General features: G+C 42.0%; 1 protein-coding gene across 2 annotated transcripts in view; it reads left to right on the plus strand.

Annotated features, from left to right (window-relative positions):
• The window catches only part of PXYLP1 (2-phosphoxylose phosphatase 1), a 158,234-nt gene that overhangs the window by 91,039 nt on the left and 47,463 nt on the right, over positions 1-19,732 (plus strand). Inside the window, exons 1-2 of one of the 2 annotated variants that reach the window (XM_077488283.1) lie at positions 15,156-15,268; positions 19,270-19,326. In XM_077488283.1, the coding sequence (XP_077344409.1) occupies positions 15,244-15,268; positions 19,270-19,326 (82 nt within the window). In that variant the 5' untranslated portion in view covers positions 15,156-15,243. Of the gene's footprint in view, positions 1-15,155; positions 15,269-19,269; positions 19,327-19,732 lie in introns of those variants that run through there. The other variant, XM_077488282.1, reaches the window with a different exon arrangement.

Below are 19,732 nucleotides of genomic sequence, written 5' to 3' on the forward strand. Positions count from 1 at the left end.
CAGGCCTGTAGGCAGTATAGGGGATCAGGGGGGTGAACAGCAGGTGTTCTGGCAGATAGTGTCCTGCCAATATATAGTGTCCGCATGCGCAGTACGGGGCAGAAGAAGCTTCGGAAAATTTCCGAAGATGAATGGCGCCTGCACCATGAGTGGAGGTGGTAGCCCCACCATCCAAGCGGACATAGGGTTGTTAAAATTAGAGGGCGCCTCGTGGGCGAGCTTCGCTCGCCATGCTTCGGGCTCGGCCTTGCTGCGCCCGGCTCTTTTATATTCTAACTCTATGTCCACTTGGATGGTGGGGATAGAACCTGGACTCGCGGCGCAGGCGCTGTTCATCCTCGGCTATTTTCGGAATCTGTATGCGCTGTGTACTGCGCATGTGCAGTACACAGCGGACACTATACGATGGGGGACCATATGCTCAGAGAAAGTCCAGTAAAAATAAAAATGGCTTTATTCAGCAAACTGGCAAAAAACAAACAGAAGACATAATAAGCTTGTCACACAGTTGTGCACAAAGTTAAAGCTCACAGTTCCGCAGGATACAGGCTTACAGGCAATAGTTCATGGCTCTAGTCAGAGCGACAGTCTTTTATGTGGTTAAGCTCACCCAGCAAGTACACAATCCAGCAATAGAACTTTTCACACAGCATGCTGCTGTGTCTCTCACTCCTACTCAAACAGCTCTCCTGACACTCAGCCCAGCTGACAATAAGCCCCCTGCCCTCTTCAATTAACCCCTTCTTAACCCTGCCCCAGGCTGACCCTTTACAGCAGCAAGAATTGCAGACTGCACAACATGCATTGAATAGATGTGTATGTTGGGATAGGTGTATGCACAAAAGATAATGGATACTGATTTCTTCAAGTCTGATGATTTTACAAGTTTAGTTATGCCAGAATTCTATTTTCTGTTGTGTAGGCAGGAGGTAAGTGATCCGAAAAGCTGATATGTACTGTGTCATCAAACAATGTGAGGGAATGAAGATAAGCGCATAACAAGCAAGCTTTTGGAATATTGATATCAATGTCTTGCACTGCTAGGCTCAGCTCTGTCATGAAGCAATGCGTTTGTGTGATTTTAACATCTATGCATAGCCATATATTAGTGTACAGTTCAGTTTTACTTCATAAACATTGCAATTATTAAATCATTTGGGTATTGTATAATGTGTCATGTCATATTCCTCTTAAATAATTGCACCTCCAAACACCCTAGTGGTGAATGTTTAAAAAAGGAAGCTTCAATGTAGAGCAGGGGTCTCCAAACTTTATAAACAAAGGGCCAGATTACTGTCCTTTAGACTTTAGGAGAGCTGGACTGTGGCCAGTAAGAGTAGAAAATGCAATAGCAAGAGATAATGGCTCAGATTTGGTGGTCCCTAGGAGGAGGAATGGTGGCCAATTATTGGTATAAGTTTGAGAAATGGTTCCCCATTGTTGGTGTCAGTGGTGAGGAATAGTGCACCAACGTCATTCCTGATACACACTACAAGGTTTTTTTTTTTTTGTTCAACCTAGCGGTTGGCGCTGTTCTACTAGCTATGCAATGTTAGTATAGCAATCTCCCCCTGCTGAGCTGTTGAGCCTGCTGAGCTGTTGGTGGCCCCCCTATCAGAACACTCCGATCAGTGATCTATTCCATTGGCTGAGAGTACTGATCAGGAGTCGGTCGGCTGCTGGTTTTCCATCTATCGGACAGAGTGGCATACACACGGGCCGAATGTCAGCCTTTTTTTTTTTTTTTTAACCGCCCGATGTCTCTCTCTCTCGGGGCTTTAGTATCAGTGAAAGAAATAGTGCCCTATTGTTGGTGTCAATGGAAGAATTTGTGCCTCATTGTTGGTGTCAATGGAAGGAATAGTGCCTCATATAAGTGGCAGTAAGTAGGTGTTGTTATAAAAAAAGGAATGGTAACAAAATAAAAAGCAAGAGTAACATCCTCTGATCACTGTATTATGTAAAGCAACCCTGTGCAGGGTGTGATATTTTGTGGGTTTCCACTAACAATCTGCTATGCTTTGTAGTGATTACAAAGTTATACCAGAAACCATTGCAATGCTAGCTAATAGTGGTTAGTGCGTGGCAGCATAATAATCTTGTGGATTCAGAAATTCTCTACAGAGATGACATTTGGGTAGCTGCCTGTGTAGTTATTACCACTGTTTGCTGATGTTGCCATTTTTGGTGGCCCTGCTGGCCCCCATGCTGCGTTGATACTTGTCCCTTGTGTTCTACTGCTACAACAGCACTACTCAGACATGACCCTACTAGGCTCTTGGCCCAACATTCTCCCATTACCAGTTGTACAACATTCGGCCTGGCAGAGTATGGCATTGACAAGTAGCATGTGACAGATGGCTGTGATGCAAATAGTGAGGTGCATAGAGGAACACGACTCTCCAGAATCTCTTCTACATGTAGAGCAGGTCATCAGAACACCAAATTGCTCATCAGTGGCTCATTATTAATAACAAAAAGGTGAATTTCATGAGGATTTCTTTATCAGCCAATAGTGACATTATTAACCCTAGGCATGCTTGTGTATTGAGACAAAAGGATCAGAGGGAGGCAATGTCTGCATAGACTTAAATAGACTATGTTCCTAGTGCAATTGCCTTGTTGTTCCACAATACCCCACTTCTAGTAAAAGTCACTTTTATGTTAATGTTTATCAAAGAGATCATTTAACATTCCAAATGGATCTGCATTACAATTTAAGGAACATCAACAAGGCATGAGTATTGCATGAAGAGTGCCTTTTTTTGTGGGGGTTTGGTGATCAAAGCTTTATCTATCTAGATGGAAGTGGTTACATCAGAATACCAGAGGTTCTGTCTGGTGTTCCTAGGCTAAAGTATATTTGTACATTTGTTATACTTTTACATCATCCTTATCTTATAGTGCTTATTATGTCTTGGCAACATTGGTATTCCCCTAGTTGGACATTCAATTTTACAAAACAAACACCCCCAGCAGTTTATTCTCAGGATTTTTTGATTAGTATTATTCCCCCAAAACAAAGAGTCTAGATATGTCCCTCGCACAAAGGGCATTGAGATGCAAAACTCTGGATGTGAAAATAATGCTAGTAATATGAATTTGAGCAGTGTATGGCCAGCAAAAGACCTTGGTTACAATGCTCAACGTGCTTCCTGGTTAGAATAGCTGTGGCCAGATCTTGGATCGGTACCAAACATTCTAGTTAATCTGTGAGAAGGATCACTACAAAGGGCTACACTGTACAGCAGCCAAGTAAATACGTGCTTTTGGCTAAAATAATTGAAGGACTTTCATGTTAAAGTCACAAGTGGGATTATCTCATAGGATCTGCTTAACATTTCTGCAACTGCGTGTTTATAGCAACTTTCCTAATAATGGTGCCTATAAAGTGAAGTAACTAGATTCTTCGTCTCCCAGGCCTCATCAGTGAAGGGCATCAGAATTCTCCGTTTCAGCTCTAGACTGAGATCACATGACCAGATTAGCACAGCTGTATAATGAGCATCAGCCAAAAGTATGCACCAACTGACACATGAAACAGCCATGCGTGAAGAGGAAAATCCACCAGAAAATAACTAGGTGCTTGCTCACTCAGTCATTCTACCCAAAACTCATTTCGCTTTTTAGTGCATGTTGGAGAGTTTAACCAATTAATGTTTAATATCTCTTGAAGACCTCATTACTAAGATATCTACGCTTATTTTCCTGGGTCTTCAAACCTGCTTATGATGGGTGCCATTTTTTTTTTCGCTTGATTTTAATTTCTCTGTTATCAAGAATGCAACTATGTTGTATTGCTACACAGAAAGTGGGCCCTGACATCCAAAATACCCATTAAATAGTAAGAAAGTAGAGAATTTTTATAGGGAAAACTCTTCGTTGCATAATTTAGGATCTATAGTGGCATATTAATAGGCTGAAACATGTAAGCACTTTAAGTGTCTACTCATGTACAAGGAAGTCTGGTAGTGCTTTTAGACCTCATTCACATTGGCACTGTCCAAACCTGAGTTTATATGCATTTTGAGGGCATATATAAATGCATGTAATGATTTTTCAAAGGTGCCATTCACATTGTGCATTTACCTGTGGTTAGGTGCAGTCATTTTGGAGCAAAAAATTATACTTTGCACCCGGGATCCGATTAGGAACTATAAACCTGTGTAAACTCAGCTAATGCAAGAACATTAACAAATCTCTCTACACTACAGCTGTGATTGCCTTTTACAGACACCCAGGTTTGTCGCATTGTTATCTCACATGGTTTGTCCAATCACTGTCTGCATATGTGTGCCAGACTTGCGCCCACTTGTCCAGCATGGAGCACACAGACTTTTACTCCAGAAGCAGTGGCTGCAGGTCCATAAGGTTCTGCTTTCCAAGTGGGAGGTGTCCCAAGTTCTGCAGAATCAACCTTTTAATAGGCAAGTTGCTTCTTCCCGAGATGCTGCAATTTTACTAGTAGGACATACGTCAGTTGGACAGCTTGCCAAGAAAAACAGCTAATGCCGCGTACACACGACCGGACTTTCCAGCAGACTAGGTCTGACGGTCCTTTTCCGAACAAATGGACTTGCCCACAAGTAAGATGGGACTAAAAAAGGAAGTTCAGTAGCCAATAGCTTCCCTTGCATCGTATTTGGTCTGTTGAACAGATTTGAAACATGTTTTATTTCTAGGTCGGATTTTTTTTATGAAAAAAGATCGGATTAGCCCACACTAAATCGGAATGTCCGACGGACTGATTCCGTCAGACCTAGTCTGCCGGAAAGTAGCGTGTACGCAGTATAAATGTTATTATATCTAAGACCATTTCCTATTTTGCTGTAATATGGTAGCCAAGGGTCCTCATATATAGTTACTAACCTTTTTTTAGTATAGGCTTTTAAAGCAAAATAAGAAATGCTGCATCATTGAAACCATTTCAGTTCAGTGCCAGACCAAATCCATTCAATCTTTTACATTCTAAAGGAAATATGTAAGCTACAGAGAGTGTAAAATAATCTTGGTTGCACAATGCTCAGACACAGTTGCCTTGTGCTATCTATATGTAGATTAGGCAGGCTGTTGATGCTGGCTTTCTCTAAAAGGGCTCACCAGACCCAGGAATCATTGACCTGGGGGGGGGGAGAGTTTATGTATTTTTACCACAATGTAACTTAGAGGTTGTAAACCCTTACATATACCCAGAGAAGGTGCTATCCTCAGGTGATGCACATAAGACATAAGCTTGTCTGAGAGCTCAGAAAAAAGGGGGCAGAGAGCGGAAGTTACACTCTGCAGAGCTCAGTGAGGAAATCTCTGACAGCTGATTGGAGGGAAGAGACGCACCCCCTTCACACAGTACACAGGAACAGAGCTGAGGCTGTCAATCAGCTGGAGCTCCCCCCGTCACCTTTTTTTTCTCTTGGTGTCAGGAAAAATTGTCAGAAGTGATTCATGCTGATAGCAGAGGAATGAGGCTGCAGAGCAGAATGATACTTGGTGCTTTTAATTGAGCCAAGTACATGCCTGAGGTATACAACCACTTTAATACCTCTTTGCTTTAGTGTGTTTTTAGGTATGAGATAATTGTGTTCTTATGCCTAATACGCACTACTAGTTTTTTTTTTTGTAAAAAACAAAACAAAAAAAACTGACGGCTCAGGAGGAGCCGCTGTACTAACTATCTGCCATTGGCTGAGAGTACTGATTGTGAGCCGATCGGCTCACCCTTTTAGGCCATGCCCCTTTTGATAGAAGCCAGCTGAATGGCTTCTGTCGGACCGGCTACAGTGCACACTGGCTGAATGTCAGCCCGTTTCTACTGAACCAGCCGATGCCACCAGACATTCGGCCCGTGTGTACAAGGCTTTAGATACTTATATGTCTGTTTTTAAATGCATTCAGGTAGAAGAGGCTTCCATCTGAGGATCATGTCTTTAATATTAGATCCACTGTATTTAATATATTTGCTTTAGCGGGTAATATATACCTGGTTGTGGTTTGGTAATCATATACATTTACTGTAAATGCCATGGCAACTGTTCCCCCTAAAGCTGAACTCCAGGCAGATATAAAAAAAAACACTTAGACCCCTTTCACACTGAGGCAGTTTTCAGGCGCTAGAAATAGCTTCTGAAAAGCGCCTCCCTTTCATTGCAGTGTGTCTTTTCACACTGGGGAGGTACGTTACGAAACGTCCTGCAAGCAGCATCTTTGGGGCAGGTTGGGAGCGCTTTAAATAGCGCTCCCAAAATGCCCTACCCATTGCAACGAATGGGCAGCACTTTGACAGCGCTGCAGAATGAGAGATTTTACCTTGTTTTTAAAGTAAAAACCACCCGCTAGCAGCTGAAAAGTGCAGTTAAAACAGCGCTAAAGCACTGCAAAAAATGAAAGAGGTCTTAATGTAGTTGTGTAATAAAATATGATTACATGTGTTTTCAAATGTAAGCACTTGTACCTGTATTTAACATGGTATCAGTCTCTTGTAATCCTCCATAGAGTAATACCTAGAGTTAAATATGTTTCCGGAAAAATCTTGCAGTACACTGTAAAGAAGTCTGTCTTTTTATGAGCCATGATCAACCGAAACTATTTTTATGACTGCTTGCTTTTCTGTATGCAGGTTATGTATCTGCCATGCTTTACAGTGTAGTCGATACTGTGTTGCTATGTTGTACCTGTACGCTGCATACTTACAAATGTTTCCTATATTTTACCATCATGTGAAATGTGTCCCTCCTATTTCAGTTTGTAACATGTGATCTGTACACATATATGCTGACCACATAAAATAACACATTACTGACCTGTTTTTGATGTGGTCAGCATTCAGGACCACACATCCTGAAGCACAACAGACAGCGCACAACAAGGCCCTGGGTGTACCTATCCTTACGCTTTGCATATCTTTATAGGTATGTCTACTTGACAAACCAGACTGGCAGGAAAATGCTCGTGGTGCTAAAAAGAAACTAATAGCAAAATAATAACAGGTGTTCTGTTCAAAGTACGCAAAGGATGACCTTTTCCATAGGAGCTAACTACACTAATCTGAATTGCAGTACAACAGTTGAAGAATGGAAGGGAGGTTGAATCGGGTAACAGAAGCCAACCTTACTTTACATACTTTGATAAATAAGGCCTAGACCTAAATATTTTTGTAATGTTTAGCTATAATATACACAGTGCCTCTGGAAAGTACTCACAGTGCTTCACTTTTTCTAGATTTTGTTATGTTACAGCCTTATTCCAAAATGGAGTAAATTCATTATTTTCCTCAAAATTCTACAAACAGTACCCCAAAAGAAAGAAGTTTGTTTGAAATCTTTGCAAATTTATTAAAAATAAAAAAAAAACAGAGAAGAGAAGGGGGGTGGAGCCACAAGATATCACCAAGTACGAACTTTCTGTGAAGCTCTGCGTGCTACCCAGAGCGTATGTGGTTGTTTTTAATCTCCACAATGCCTACTTGAGCCAGTTCATACAGCCATTTAGATAAAACCCAATGCTATGCTGTGAATGCCTCCTGGGATTGAAAGCATTGAACCCTCGCTGAACTGCGGGGTACACGTTGGTCCAGTGCCGGTGGGAGACGAGGGAGAGAGCCGGTGACTCTCGGGAGGATTCAGCTTATGGCTCCGTCCCCTGCCTGTGAGAGAGAGGACAGTAGGCGGGCATGCTTGGCGTGGAAGACCGGCTGCAGTTGGAGCAGCGTTGGAGGAGAGCTGCTGTGTCGCCTGCCATGACGCCGGAGGGTGCCAGTGGATGTGGCCCCCTGTCTGCCATGTGAGATAGGCCAGGGGGTGGCTGCATATGCCAGTGGAGGGTGTCATGTGGCAGAGAGAGCATCGGAACCGATCGGGTGCAGCATGGAGGGACAATTGGCCCTACAGACTTCATATAGAAATCTCCAGAGGACTGAAAGCACCATCGCCCATGTCTGGAGGTGTCCGATGAGGAGAGAAGCCTAAAACGGGAACTAAGCAGTGGGCTTGACAGGAGGAAAATTGATGACTGAAGAGGAATGATTATCTTCATACATTTTTTTAAAAAAAAGACTTTGGGTAAAATAAAAGTAAGTTCTCTAAAACATATTGCAGGTTATAGAGTATACCTTCCTTAAAGAGCCCCTAGATAAAATGTACTTTAATATGTAGATGCAATAGAAGGATGTCTAACAAGAACATTTAAGATTAAAACCGTTGCATCAATTGTTTTGTTCTGCTTCATTGTTCTGCTTCACTCTGATGGAAAAGACTGTCTGCAAGGATTGCTCTGAGGACCGTTTGTTAAGCCTATAGACATACTATAGGCAGACATGCTATAACCCCCAATGCGCTCATAATTTGGGCGGTAGCCAGATAGGTCATAATATTTGGAGGGGAGGTTGGGAGGGGGAGGGGGGTTCATAAGAGGAACCCTACTGGGGATAGATTAGGGGGTGTTGTATGGTCTTTTTATGTGTTGTTAAATTGTACGTCAGTTAAATGGATCATCTCTAGTAAATTAGAAGTATTTGAATCGCCATCTCACAGTAAAGATGTATGGATTCCTATCTTCCACCTATGTAAGAAATGGCGCCATTGAAGATAGTCACATATAATGTTAGGGGCCTAAACAGCCCCAGTAAGCGGCATCAAATACTGCAGGAATTAAAAAGTTGGTCATCTAATATTGTTTTTTTTTTATAAGAGACTCACTTTAAGTGGTCATCCAGGGTGGGATTGAACTCTAAAAACTTCCCGGTATAGTTTCATGGATATTCCTCTGATAAGAGATCAAAAGGAATGGCAATAGGTTTCGATAAAAATACATTATTTAAAAGCAATGGGATCCGACGCCGAAGGAAAGTACTTGTTCATCAAGGGTTCAATATTGAATATACATTGGTGAACATATATTGTCCCAATATACATACGTGGTCCTTCTCGAGAAAAGTAATAAATAAGCTACATAACTTTAAAGAGGGGAAAGTAATTATGGCTGGGGATTTTAATTTTGTGCTTGACCCAACCCTGGATACCCAGCCTTTCTCCCTACGTTCAGAGAGCAAATATCTCAAGGTAGTAAAACAAAAGCTACACCAGCAGCAGCTTGTGGAGGCCTGGAGAATTATGCATCCTAAGGGGAGGGATTTTACATATTACTATCAGATACACTCCTCTTACTCGAAAATTGATTACATTTTCTTGGACCATCAGCTTCTAGAGGGGCTATTAACCACTTACCCACTGGGCACTTAAACCCCTTTCCTAACCAGACCAATTTTCAGCTTTCAGTGCTCTCACATTTTGAATGACAATGACATTTTGAATGAAATTTGTGTCCTTTTTTTCACACAAATATAGCTTTATTTTGGTGGCATTTAATCACCTCCGGGTTTTTTATTTTTTGCGTTATAAAAGAAAAAAGGCGGAAAATTCAGTAAAAAAAAATGTTTTCTTTGTTTCTGTTATACAATTTTGCAAATTAGTCATTTTTCTTCATATATGTCTGCCAACATTTATATCGCTACATAACTTTGGTAAAAATAACCCAAATCAGTGTATATTATTTGGTCTTTGTGAAAGTTAGAGTCCACAAGCTATGGTGCCAATCTCTGAAAATTGATCACACCTGATGTACTGATGGCCTATCTCATTTTGAAGTAACTGATCAATGCAATCTATTATTATTATCAGTTATGTATTACTTTGTCTAGTCCCTATAGTTTAGCTAGTCTATCTATACTCCAAGCACATGCTATCGTTTATATCACAATACTACCACAATTAGGTATGAAATCAATACACGGTCTAAGATCAATTAAATCTCATTTATTTCCCAAGGAAATAAGAAAGCTTGCATAAAGTATCAATAGAAGTTAAAAGAATACATAGCATACAATCCGAATACAATATAAGCATTATACTTATCCGACCCTCGTGACTGGACCTCCTGATGGAATCAGATACCGATCTCAATGATGAAACCCTTTTTGATAAACACACCTCAGTCATACCACATTGCCCACCCTCCTTTGCCTGTGGACCAATCAGCGTCTCTGGGGCATCTCCTCCCCCAGGCTAACTACCTCTGACAGTCCTGCCATAATCGACCTCTGGGGGGCACTGTGTGCCCATGAATTGTAACTGCTCCGACTGGGTTCACATCTTGTGATTCGATCTTGGACGCCCTTCCTGTTCATTAATTATCTTCTTTGTCCTTACAGACAGACCGGCATCGTCATTGTCCTAAATGTCTTTGAAGCCCTGTGCACACCAGGTGGGCTGAATAGAACTCATTCTGCTATGCAGATTCTGTCTGGTGCCACATTCCTCTCAAATATCAATATGGCTGAGTTCGGTTGTATAAACAGATGTGTAGAACTTGTATTCCAACACATTTCTTGAGACCATAACAGGCCAGGAAAGTACAAATGCCCCCCAAATTACCCCTTTTTGGAAAGTAGACATTCCAAGGTATTTAGTAAGAGGCATGGTGAGTTTTTTGAAGTTGTAATTTTTTCCCACATTTCTTTGCAAAATCAAAATTTTCCTTTTTTTTTCCTTTCACAAAATTTTTATATTAGCAGGTTATATCTCACACACAGCATATACATAGCTGTGCCGCCCCCCCCCCCAATCAGTGTCAGTGTCGTGATTCTCTCCTCTTCATAAATAAATAAAATTGAGTTGGGGGCGTTACAGTATCACATATATAAGGTGAAAGTTACATTATGGGGAACTTCACAGAAACACATTAGAATCAAAAAGAGGGGTAAAAATTGGGGACCATCCCAGATATTCGGGTAATTAAAAGCAAAGTTTGGGACTTATTATGAATTATATAGCCACAAAGGTAGCTACGTGCAATGTCTGGTGGGTATACCATATTTGCGACCATACGTATAGTGTTATAACATAGTATAAACAATTTAATACATTGAAGCTAAGGAAACAAAGATTACAAAACATAATACATAGTAGCAAAATAACACGAAAACACAGAAGGGGATAAAGGATAACCATGATTGGGAATAATGATGGGGAAGAGGGCAAGGGGATACACTATAAATTCTGGAGATTTTTTTTTATTTTTTTTTTGTATTCTGCGGGGGGATGGGAGAGGGGGAGATGGCAGAATACCCATAATATATATTTCAAAAAGGTGTTTCTACCCCAGGCAAAGATCAGCGCCATAAAGGATCTGGTCCAAGGGGTCATGGCAAAAAAGGTCCTTCCATTGTATGAGGTTGTTGGGGAAGATGGTGGCTTCATTCGAAGCAGTTCCCTATGCTTGAAGCTTTATACAGGGGGTAACGCAGTTTAATCCACCAGTTAGGTCACCCCTGAACCCTTGGGACTTGAATTTATTTCTGTTGGCATTACATAAACAGCCTTTTTAGCCGATGCAACATATTCCTTTGGTCCTTTTGACAAGGAAATTAGTTTTTCTGGTAGCCATTTGTTCTGCAAGAAGGCTATCAGCGTTGGCAGCTCTTTCTTGTAAATAGCCATATTTAATCGTTCACAATGATAGCGTAGTATTGTGTCCTCATCCTAACTTTCTACCAAAGGTGGTTTCAGGTTTTCACCTAAACCAGGATATTGTTTTTACCTTCATTTTTTCCAGAACCCTGTTCTAAGGAAGAGAAGTCACTATACTCTTTGGATGTAGTGAGAGCAATCAAGATCTATTTGAAGGCGACTGCTCAGATTAGAAAAACAGATGTGGTATTCGTGTTGCCTGAAGGTTCTAGGAAAGGATAGGCAGCATCGAAATCCACTATTGCCAAATGGATTTGGCAGGTAATTATTCAAGCTTATGGCTTGAAGAAGGTTCCACCTTTTCAGGTCAAAGCACACTCCACCAGGGCAGTTAGTGCTTCGTGGGCAGTGCATCACCAAGCTTCCATGGCTCAAATCTGCAAGGCCGCAACCTGGTCTTCAGGCCATACATTCACCAGATTCTATCAGGTGGATGTAAGAAGGCATGAGGATATTGCCTTTGGGCACAGTGTGCTGCAGGCAGCAGTATAGGTCTTCGGGTCTGATTGCACCCTACTTTTTCCTGTGTCCCCTCCCCTCAGGTGGCATTGCTCTGGGACATGCCATACAGTTATTACTGTCCGATAATGTACGATAAAGAAAATAGGATTTTTATAACCGCTTACCTGTAAAATCCTATTCTTGGAGTACATCACGGGACACAGCGGTCCTCCCCCCTTTCTGGTTGCACATGTTTTGCCTTGCTACAAAACTGAGGTACTCCTGGTAAGGGGAGGGGTTATATGGGGAATTGAACTTCCTGTTTAGGGTGTGCCAGTGTCCACCACCTGAAGGTGCCATATAACCCATACAGTTATTACTGTGGCTCTGTGTCCCATGATGTACACCAAGAAGAGGATTTTACAGGTAAGCTGTTATAAAAATCCTATTTTTCCATTTAAGGATGATGGAGTCCACTGTGCTCATTAGGACCTTCAATTCTGCAGTTTTTTTTCCGTACCCTTCCCCAGATTCAGACATACACAGTTAAACATGGGACCATAATAGACAAGTGTGTGCCTTTCCTAATCATGTCCAGTCAACTGAATTTACCACAGGTAAGTTCTGGAAACATCTCAAGGATGATCAGTGGAAACGGTGCACCTAAGTCATGGCTGTGTCATGGCAAAGTAGGGGCAGATCCAGGGGGGTCAACGGGGCAATTGCACCCCCCGAGAAAACATTATAGACTGAGGCTGAGCGCACCCCGGGTAACCAGATCTGCTCTGGTTACCTGGCCAGCAGATGGGCTGGACAACTACACTCTCTGCCCCCTGTACCCCCCCTGCAGTTTTTCAGCCTCTCTCCTGCAGGCTGCTGCTTGAGTGGGCAGGATGGGGATGTTCCTTTTCCCCCAGATCATGCTTGTCTGGAAGAGGAGGGATGTGTGCAGCTGCTGAGCAGAGAGATCCGTGTGAAAGTTTCTGGAGGTGAGCTCTGCTGCTAGCACTACATTGTGGATTTCTTTACAGGCACCTCTATGCTGAGTCTGCTGAGTTACTGCAGCTTAGTATAAAGGTGCTGTTAGATGGCAAATGAGATCTTCATCTATTTTCATTAGAAGTGAAGAATTTAACTCATTAAAAGATTATGACTGCCCCAAGTATATGCCCTCCTGATCCCCCCCCCCCCAGTGTATCTGTGTATGCCCGCCTGATCCCTCACCCCCCAGTGTATCTGTGTATGCCCTCCTGAATCTCCCCCCCCCCCCCAGTGTATCTGAGTATGCCCCCCCAGCCCCCCAGTTTATGCCCTCCCCCAATCCCTCCCCAGTGTGTGCCCTCCCCCGATTCCCCCCCCCCCCAGGGTGTGCCCTACTGTTTCCTGCACACTGCACTACATTCTACTGACCTCTGTACACTACCCTTCCTACTACTGACCTCTGTACACTACCCCTCCTACTACTGACCTCTGTACACTACCCCTCCTACTACTGACCTCTGTACACTACCCCTCCTACTACTGACCTCTGTAAACTACCTTACATACTACTTACCTCTGTACACTGTATTACATGGTATTATACATTAAATTCCGTTCCGTAAGCAACACCTTGTTTTCTGGCAGTGCCCCTCCCGAGACTAGACTCTGGATCCTCCCCTGTGGCAAAGGCAGTGAATTTTTTTTATTTTCAAAAATTTGCAGAGATTTTAAACAAACTTCTTTCACATTGTAATTATGGGGTAATATATATATATATATGTATATGTAAATTTTTAGGAAAATAATTAACTTAATCCATTTTGAAATAAGGCTGTAACATAAAAAATGTGGAAAAAGTAAAGCGCTGTGAATACTTTCCGGATGCACTGTATATGTGAAAGGAACAAGCATAATGGTGATAATTTAAACAGGATCTTTTAATGTATTAAAAACCTTGCCTATATGTTTAGTTTGTAACTACTGAGCATACAACAAGACAGTCATATTTGATGATCTTTTGATGATCCTCTTTCACTCCACGTCAAAGGCTGTCTATAGACAGAGCAATTTTGAAAATTGCTCAATTCCCCCTCAATGCAGTCAGCGTTGATGGGGAAATCCCTCCCATGGAGCTATTGTGTTCTCCCAGTGGGACAGAAGATGGTCGATATTGCTAGCGGCTATAGCCACTGGCAATAATCGCATGTAAAATCCAGCAGGCTTGTTGTACCCAAGTTAATCAATTGATCAACTTCGGTACATTCATCCTGCCCATACATGATTCGAGTCCTGGCCGTTTTCCGCTGAACCGGACAATATTTGAACCGTCTATGGCCGGCTTCAGGCTAGCTATACAAGGCTCAAATTTGGCTTAAGTTCAAGCCATGGGGGACATTGCTGACCTTGCCCGGCTTGACAAACTTCCTTTGAAAATTGAAGGTGGGGGGAAAAAATTGGCAGCTGAGCAGCAACTGCATTCAGTCAGATGCTGTCAGTGTTCAGGTATTCTAACAATAAATGACAATTTCTATTCAGAGACCATGTAAGTAAAGCTGGCCATAGAGGGTTTGAATCTCAGCTGGTTCAGCAGGGACCGGCCCGAGATTCAAACCATCTATGGGCAGACTGATTGTACACATGTTGATCCAGCAGTCGAATTTGGGTACAACCAGCATGTAAGATTTATACGTGGAATTATTGCCGATGGCTATAGGGTCCCTCCGCTGGGAGGACAGCTCATCAGGAGAGATTCCTCTACCAACACTGTTTTCATTCCTGAAAACCGTGTTATCAGGAAAGAAAACCGCATCATCTATGGCCTGCCTTAGATTGCCTAGGCTAAAAGCTCAGAAACAGCTGTTTTTAATTTATAGCAATCATAAGGCACATATTAAATTAAAATAATAGTGTGATTTTGTAGTGCTAATGCTGGTTCATGTGAAGTCTATATTTAAATGATATAGCCACATTAAATTATGTGTAACGAATGAATGTCTTGTGCAAAAGGATTGGACAGGTCTGTGTGAGTTTCTGCAGGGAAACCACTAGAAACCTTTTAAAATATGTAGTTTACATGTTGGCCCCATGAAGAACAAGACGGCCATTCTTCCTGTGGTCCAGAGCTGTCGGTTTCCCTGAACGAAGAACTGAATCAGCTGTTAGGTATGCAACATTGTGAAAGGCAGTCCTGTCCGTCCTTAGGAGGTGCTCTGCCAAAGAATAAAAATATACAGTGTGTTTGAGCAAACCATCACCATTTCCATACTAGACAGCATCTAGACGGCTACAACGCGGCGGCAGAATGCATTTTGCTCTTCTTCTACTAGGTATATTCTTCATTCTATATGTTCTGTATGGTTTGTCTGGAACTATGATACAGTACTATAGCTATAAATTACATCTATGTTATTTGTTGCTTTAAATAATTTATTTAGCACACCATTTGAATTAAGGGGAGATTGTGTCCCTACTTGCAGTGAAGGATCAATGTGTGATCACTTAATTGCTGCTAAAGTTTCTATACATTTGTTGTGTTTGCACATTCTGTAAAGGTAAATGTAGTTATATAATTAATATTACTGCACGACTATAAGATGTGTGTGTGTGTGTGTGTGTGTGTATATGTATGTATGTGTGTGTGTGTGTATGTATGTATGTGTATATATATATATATATATATATATATATATATATATATATATATATATATATATATATATATATATATATATAATTATATACTTAAGCAGAGAGCATTGAAGCAGCTTTTCCATCCATGGCAACAAAAGATCAGTTCATTGTCTAGAACAGTGGTCATCAACCCTGTCCTCAGGGCCTACTAACAGGCCAGGTTTGCAAGACAACTGAAATACATCACAGGTGATATAATTTTCTGTTCAGTGATTGCAGTATTCTAGTCTGCATCTTCCCAAGGTAATACATAAAACCTGGCCTGTTAGTGGGCCCTGAGGACAGGGTTGATGACCCCTGGTCTAGAAGATCACTGAGCACTCAAAGAAACTAAATTTTTCATTTACCAATGATAGGTTAATTGATTTTCATTGTTAGATTGCTACTTTCCAAACTATATTATTCTTCGGTTGAAGAAACCAGTTTTCATCTAAAATGTTTGCCTATGTCTTGCTCTTATTCTTGTCACGAATACCTCCATTTGACTACTGAAAAAGAGGGGTGAATACAGTGACCCCACAGGAAATATAACACTTATAACATCTAGCGCATAGGCATTGTAAGTTAGTTGCTACAAAAAATCACATAACCAAGCTATTCAAGTGCAATATTTAGAGTGAAACTTTATTTCTTGTTTTTTTAAAGAAGGGGGTAATATTTGGGTACAGTGGGGAAGGATTTGATTCCCAATCTTCTCAGATCTTAATGGTGCCTTTCACCCTGGCAGAGAGATCTTTTACCCATTCATCCTTCCATGACATTCATGGCTTTGCTCTGTGCTGTTATTCCTTGGCTCTTTTATCTGGATATTTCTATGGAGGAAAGCCAGATACATCATAGTGCTCTTTGAACATGTGATCAAATGCTATTTGGTGCAGGGCTTAGTTCTATTGTACAGTATATTTTGCAATTTGCCCATGTCACTGTTACCTTTTTAGTTATAAAAAAAATACCTACAAAGGAAACCTGTACTGAGAGAAAAATGGAGCCTGCTAGTTGCATGTTTCTCACTTTGATACTTTCGCAATAGATGACCAGGGAAAAGTATGCCGCCATTGGTGAAGGAAAGATTTTAAAACTCCTGATCTGCATGTTTGTTCCAGGTTGGTGACACAGTTAGTGAAGTCATGGAATTATCAGGGCAGCCAGGTAACTATCATTTTTTTGGAAGCACAATAATGGCAGCCCTATACATCCCTCAATGAAATTTCCTTTTTAAAGCATGTTTAAACTCCAGAGCAAAACAAGAAAAAACGTTTTTGCCTTTATTTCACCTGGTGATCCGGCCGGTAACATACTTCCTGTCCTAGGGTGAGCACTCACTCACCATATTGTATCTACGAAATAGCGTTCTCACGGTAAGGCAGAAAATTTGTTAGTACTACAGAATAACTTTCCCTCTCTATAACACAAGGGGGAGTTGTTTAGTCAAGAGGTAAGCTCTGCTCTAAGAAGCCTGCCTAAATCGCCGTTCCACCCATTTCAGCTTGCTGTTTCACAGCTGGGTGTTCACTGCACATGCGTGAGTCACGCTGCATGTACTGAATGGCTGGGCAATCAAGGATCTGTGACGTGTCCCAGAAGATTGCAGCGAGAGAGGGGGAGAGGAGAACTTCCACTCAAGTCTCCTAGTAAAATATGCATAATACTTAAGACATGACACCAGGTCAATCAGCTTTTGTGAGCAGGGGTGGGTAGAGGCAAAGTTACTGGCGAGATCCACATGCATTGTACATTTTGAGCCATGCGGCCCCTGGAGTCAACGCTGTCAATGCCAGTCTTCTGGGGCAGACTGGGCTGAGAGGCAAATTAGTCTAGCGCCCCCATAAAGCACCCGCACTGCTTTGGGTATGCGGGCGGCTGGCATTCCACAACTGTGGGGGGTGATTCTAATTTTGACTGTCCTCTGAATCTGGACCACAAACCTTTTTTACCATCCCTGTCCCATTGCTGAGATTTCCCTTCACTTCCTGCCCCATAGCCAAATAGGAAGTGAGAGCAAATCTATGCAAATTAAGGGAATCCATTGAACCCCCCCCCCCCCCCCCCGGCTCTCAGAACTAGTGTCCCCACTCAAAAATTTCAGGGCGGGTCTTAAACAGCAAGGGGTGTGTGGCCGTGACAGGGAGGGGTGGGTCATATTTAAATTAGTGGGTGCACAAGTTTAGTCAGGCTTAGGGCAGCACAAAACATAAATACACTACTGACTGGAGTTGGCAAAATGTTCTCATAGTAAAGTGGTGCCAACACTACAGCCTATTGGAACTGTTTTCTATCTTGGAAGGAAGATTTGGTGCCTGATTATATTAAGAATGCTATCTGCAGAGCAGTAATGAAAGGCACATTGATTAGGGTTAAAGTGTATCTAAAGCAGCCGTTTTCAACCCAGGCACCCTGGTATGCCTGCAGGTTTCTCCAGGGGTGCCTTTGCAACATGTCAAAAAATTTCCTCAAAATTGTATACAAGCCAGCTGGTGGATCAAGCCTGCCTTTTAGTTGTATAAAGTTGCAGGTTTTCATTATACACCATTATAACCTCCTACCTGATGGTGTACTAACAACCAATGATGCCTTTGGTTGATGGAAAGAACATTGGGTGCCTGGATAGCATCATTGTTTGCCCCTCCCCTGCTCCCCTCCATCAGTACTGGGGTCACATTAGCTGAGTGATGGAGAAAAACATTGTAGTACTGTTCAGTACCAGTATGTAAAGGTTTTTGTTTTTTTTGAATAAATCACCTCTAACGTTGAGTGACCTACATTTATGGATATTGCTGTATTATGTAGAACAATTACTTTAATTTTTTCAATTTAAGAATGTGTTTCCTTGAGGTTTGTACATCATTTTAAAGGGTGTCTTGACAAAAAAAAAGGTTTAAAAACACTGATCTAAAGACCAGAACAAAAATGTAATTTATTGCAGATTACCAATCCAGTGGTCAATTTTGCTTTCTTGCATTGCATCTCCTCATCTCCCCATCTCCCCATCTCCTCATCTGCATAACATAGTGGGGAGTTTATTTTGTAGTTCACAGAGGTGAACTGGTTAGGGCTGATAACACTGCAGAGCTGCACTTAATTTTTAGCACGATCAACAGTTTTGTTATATCTGTTTAATACAGAAATAAACACACTTTCAATGGTAAAATCAACAAACCAACAGGGAGCAAATCTGAGCATTTGGCACCTTTCGAGGGGAGGGGGGGAGTGTGGATACCAGGTATCCGTCCCCACTTTCGAGAGATTTCAACGTCGGACCCTGGCGGAAAGAAATCTCCCGCACGCATTAGCTGGAGTGACGACATTGCGACAAGACGGTATCGCGGCTTCAGCGATGTGAGTGGCCGGAGCCTCGATACCCGGAAGACACACCGAGGAAACATGTCGGGTCCCTCCGGCGTAGATCAGGTGAGATGTCGGTGCCTCGTTCTAAGGTAAGTATTTAATAATGAGCTAGTATGCGGTGCATACTAGCTCATTATGCCTTTTGCCAACCGCTTTAAGCTAAAAAATGTTTAGACTTAAACTTTAAACCATCTTTGCCAATGATACATCTTGCACTTTGCATACTACCTTTTTTGCTTTAACTGTTTCATTAAACATACTGATTCTTGTTTGTATTTTTGTGTCTCTGCAGTCACCAGATGGTTGCCTGTCAGTTTGCAGCTAAACTCACAATCCCACATGCTCCCAGGTAATGTTTAGCATTATACCGAATCATTTTGCCTTATTATAGATAGAAACAGAATTAGACGTAGTAACATGGGGCCAGAGTAGGCCGGGGATCACAACCTTACAGTGGCGGCTGGTGAAGTTTTAGGATGGGGGGGCGCAAGACCCCGCCCATCCACGGTTGGCCCCTCCCACTTCTCATAAGCCACACCCAGAATTTGTAGAATGATATTGGCGTGTATCCAGAATTTCATTGTCCTGCAAATACAGTAGCTGTGTACATAGACATAGACTCCCTACCTACCATCGGAGTTGCACTGTGCTTATCACTGTTATATGCACATATTAGGCCCTATTTGGTGGTGAGGGAAATGTGTATTTGGTTTGAAGAACAGCAAAAGGAAGGAAGGATCATTGAATCTAGCCAA

The sequence above is a fragment of the Lithobates pipiens genome, unplaced genomic scaffold (assembly GCF_037356315.1).
Source record: "Lithobates pipiens isolate NorthernLeopardFrog02 unplaced genomic scaffold, aLitPip1_a1.2 Scaffold_18, whole genome shotgun sequence".
Taxonomy (NCBI): Eukaryota; Metazoa; Chordata; class Amphibia; order Anura; family Ranidae; genus Lithobates; species Lithobates pipiens.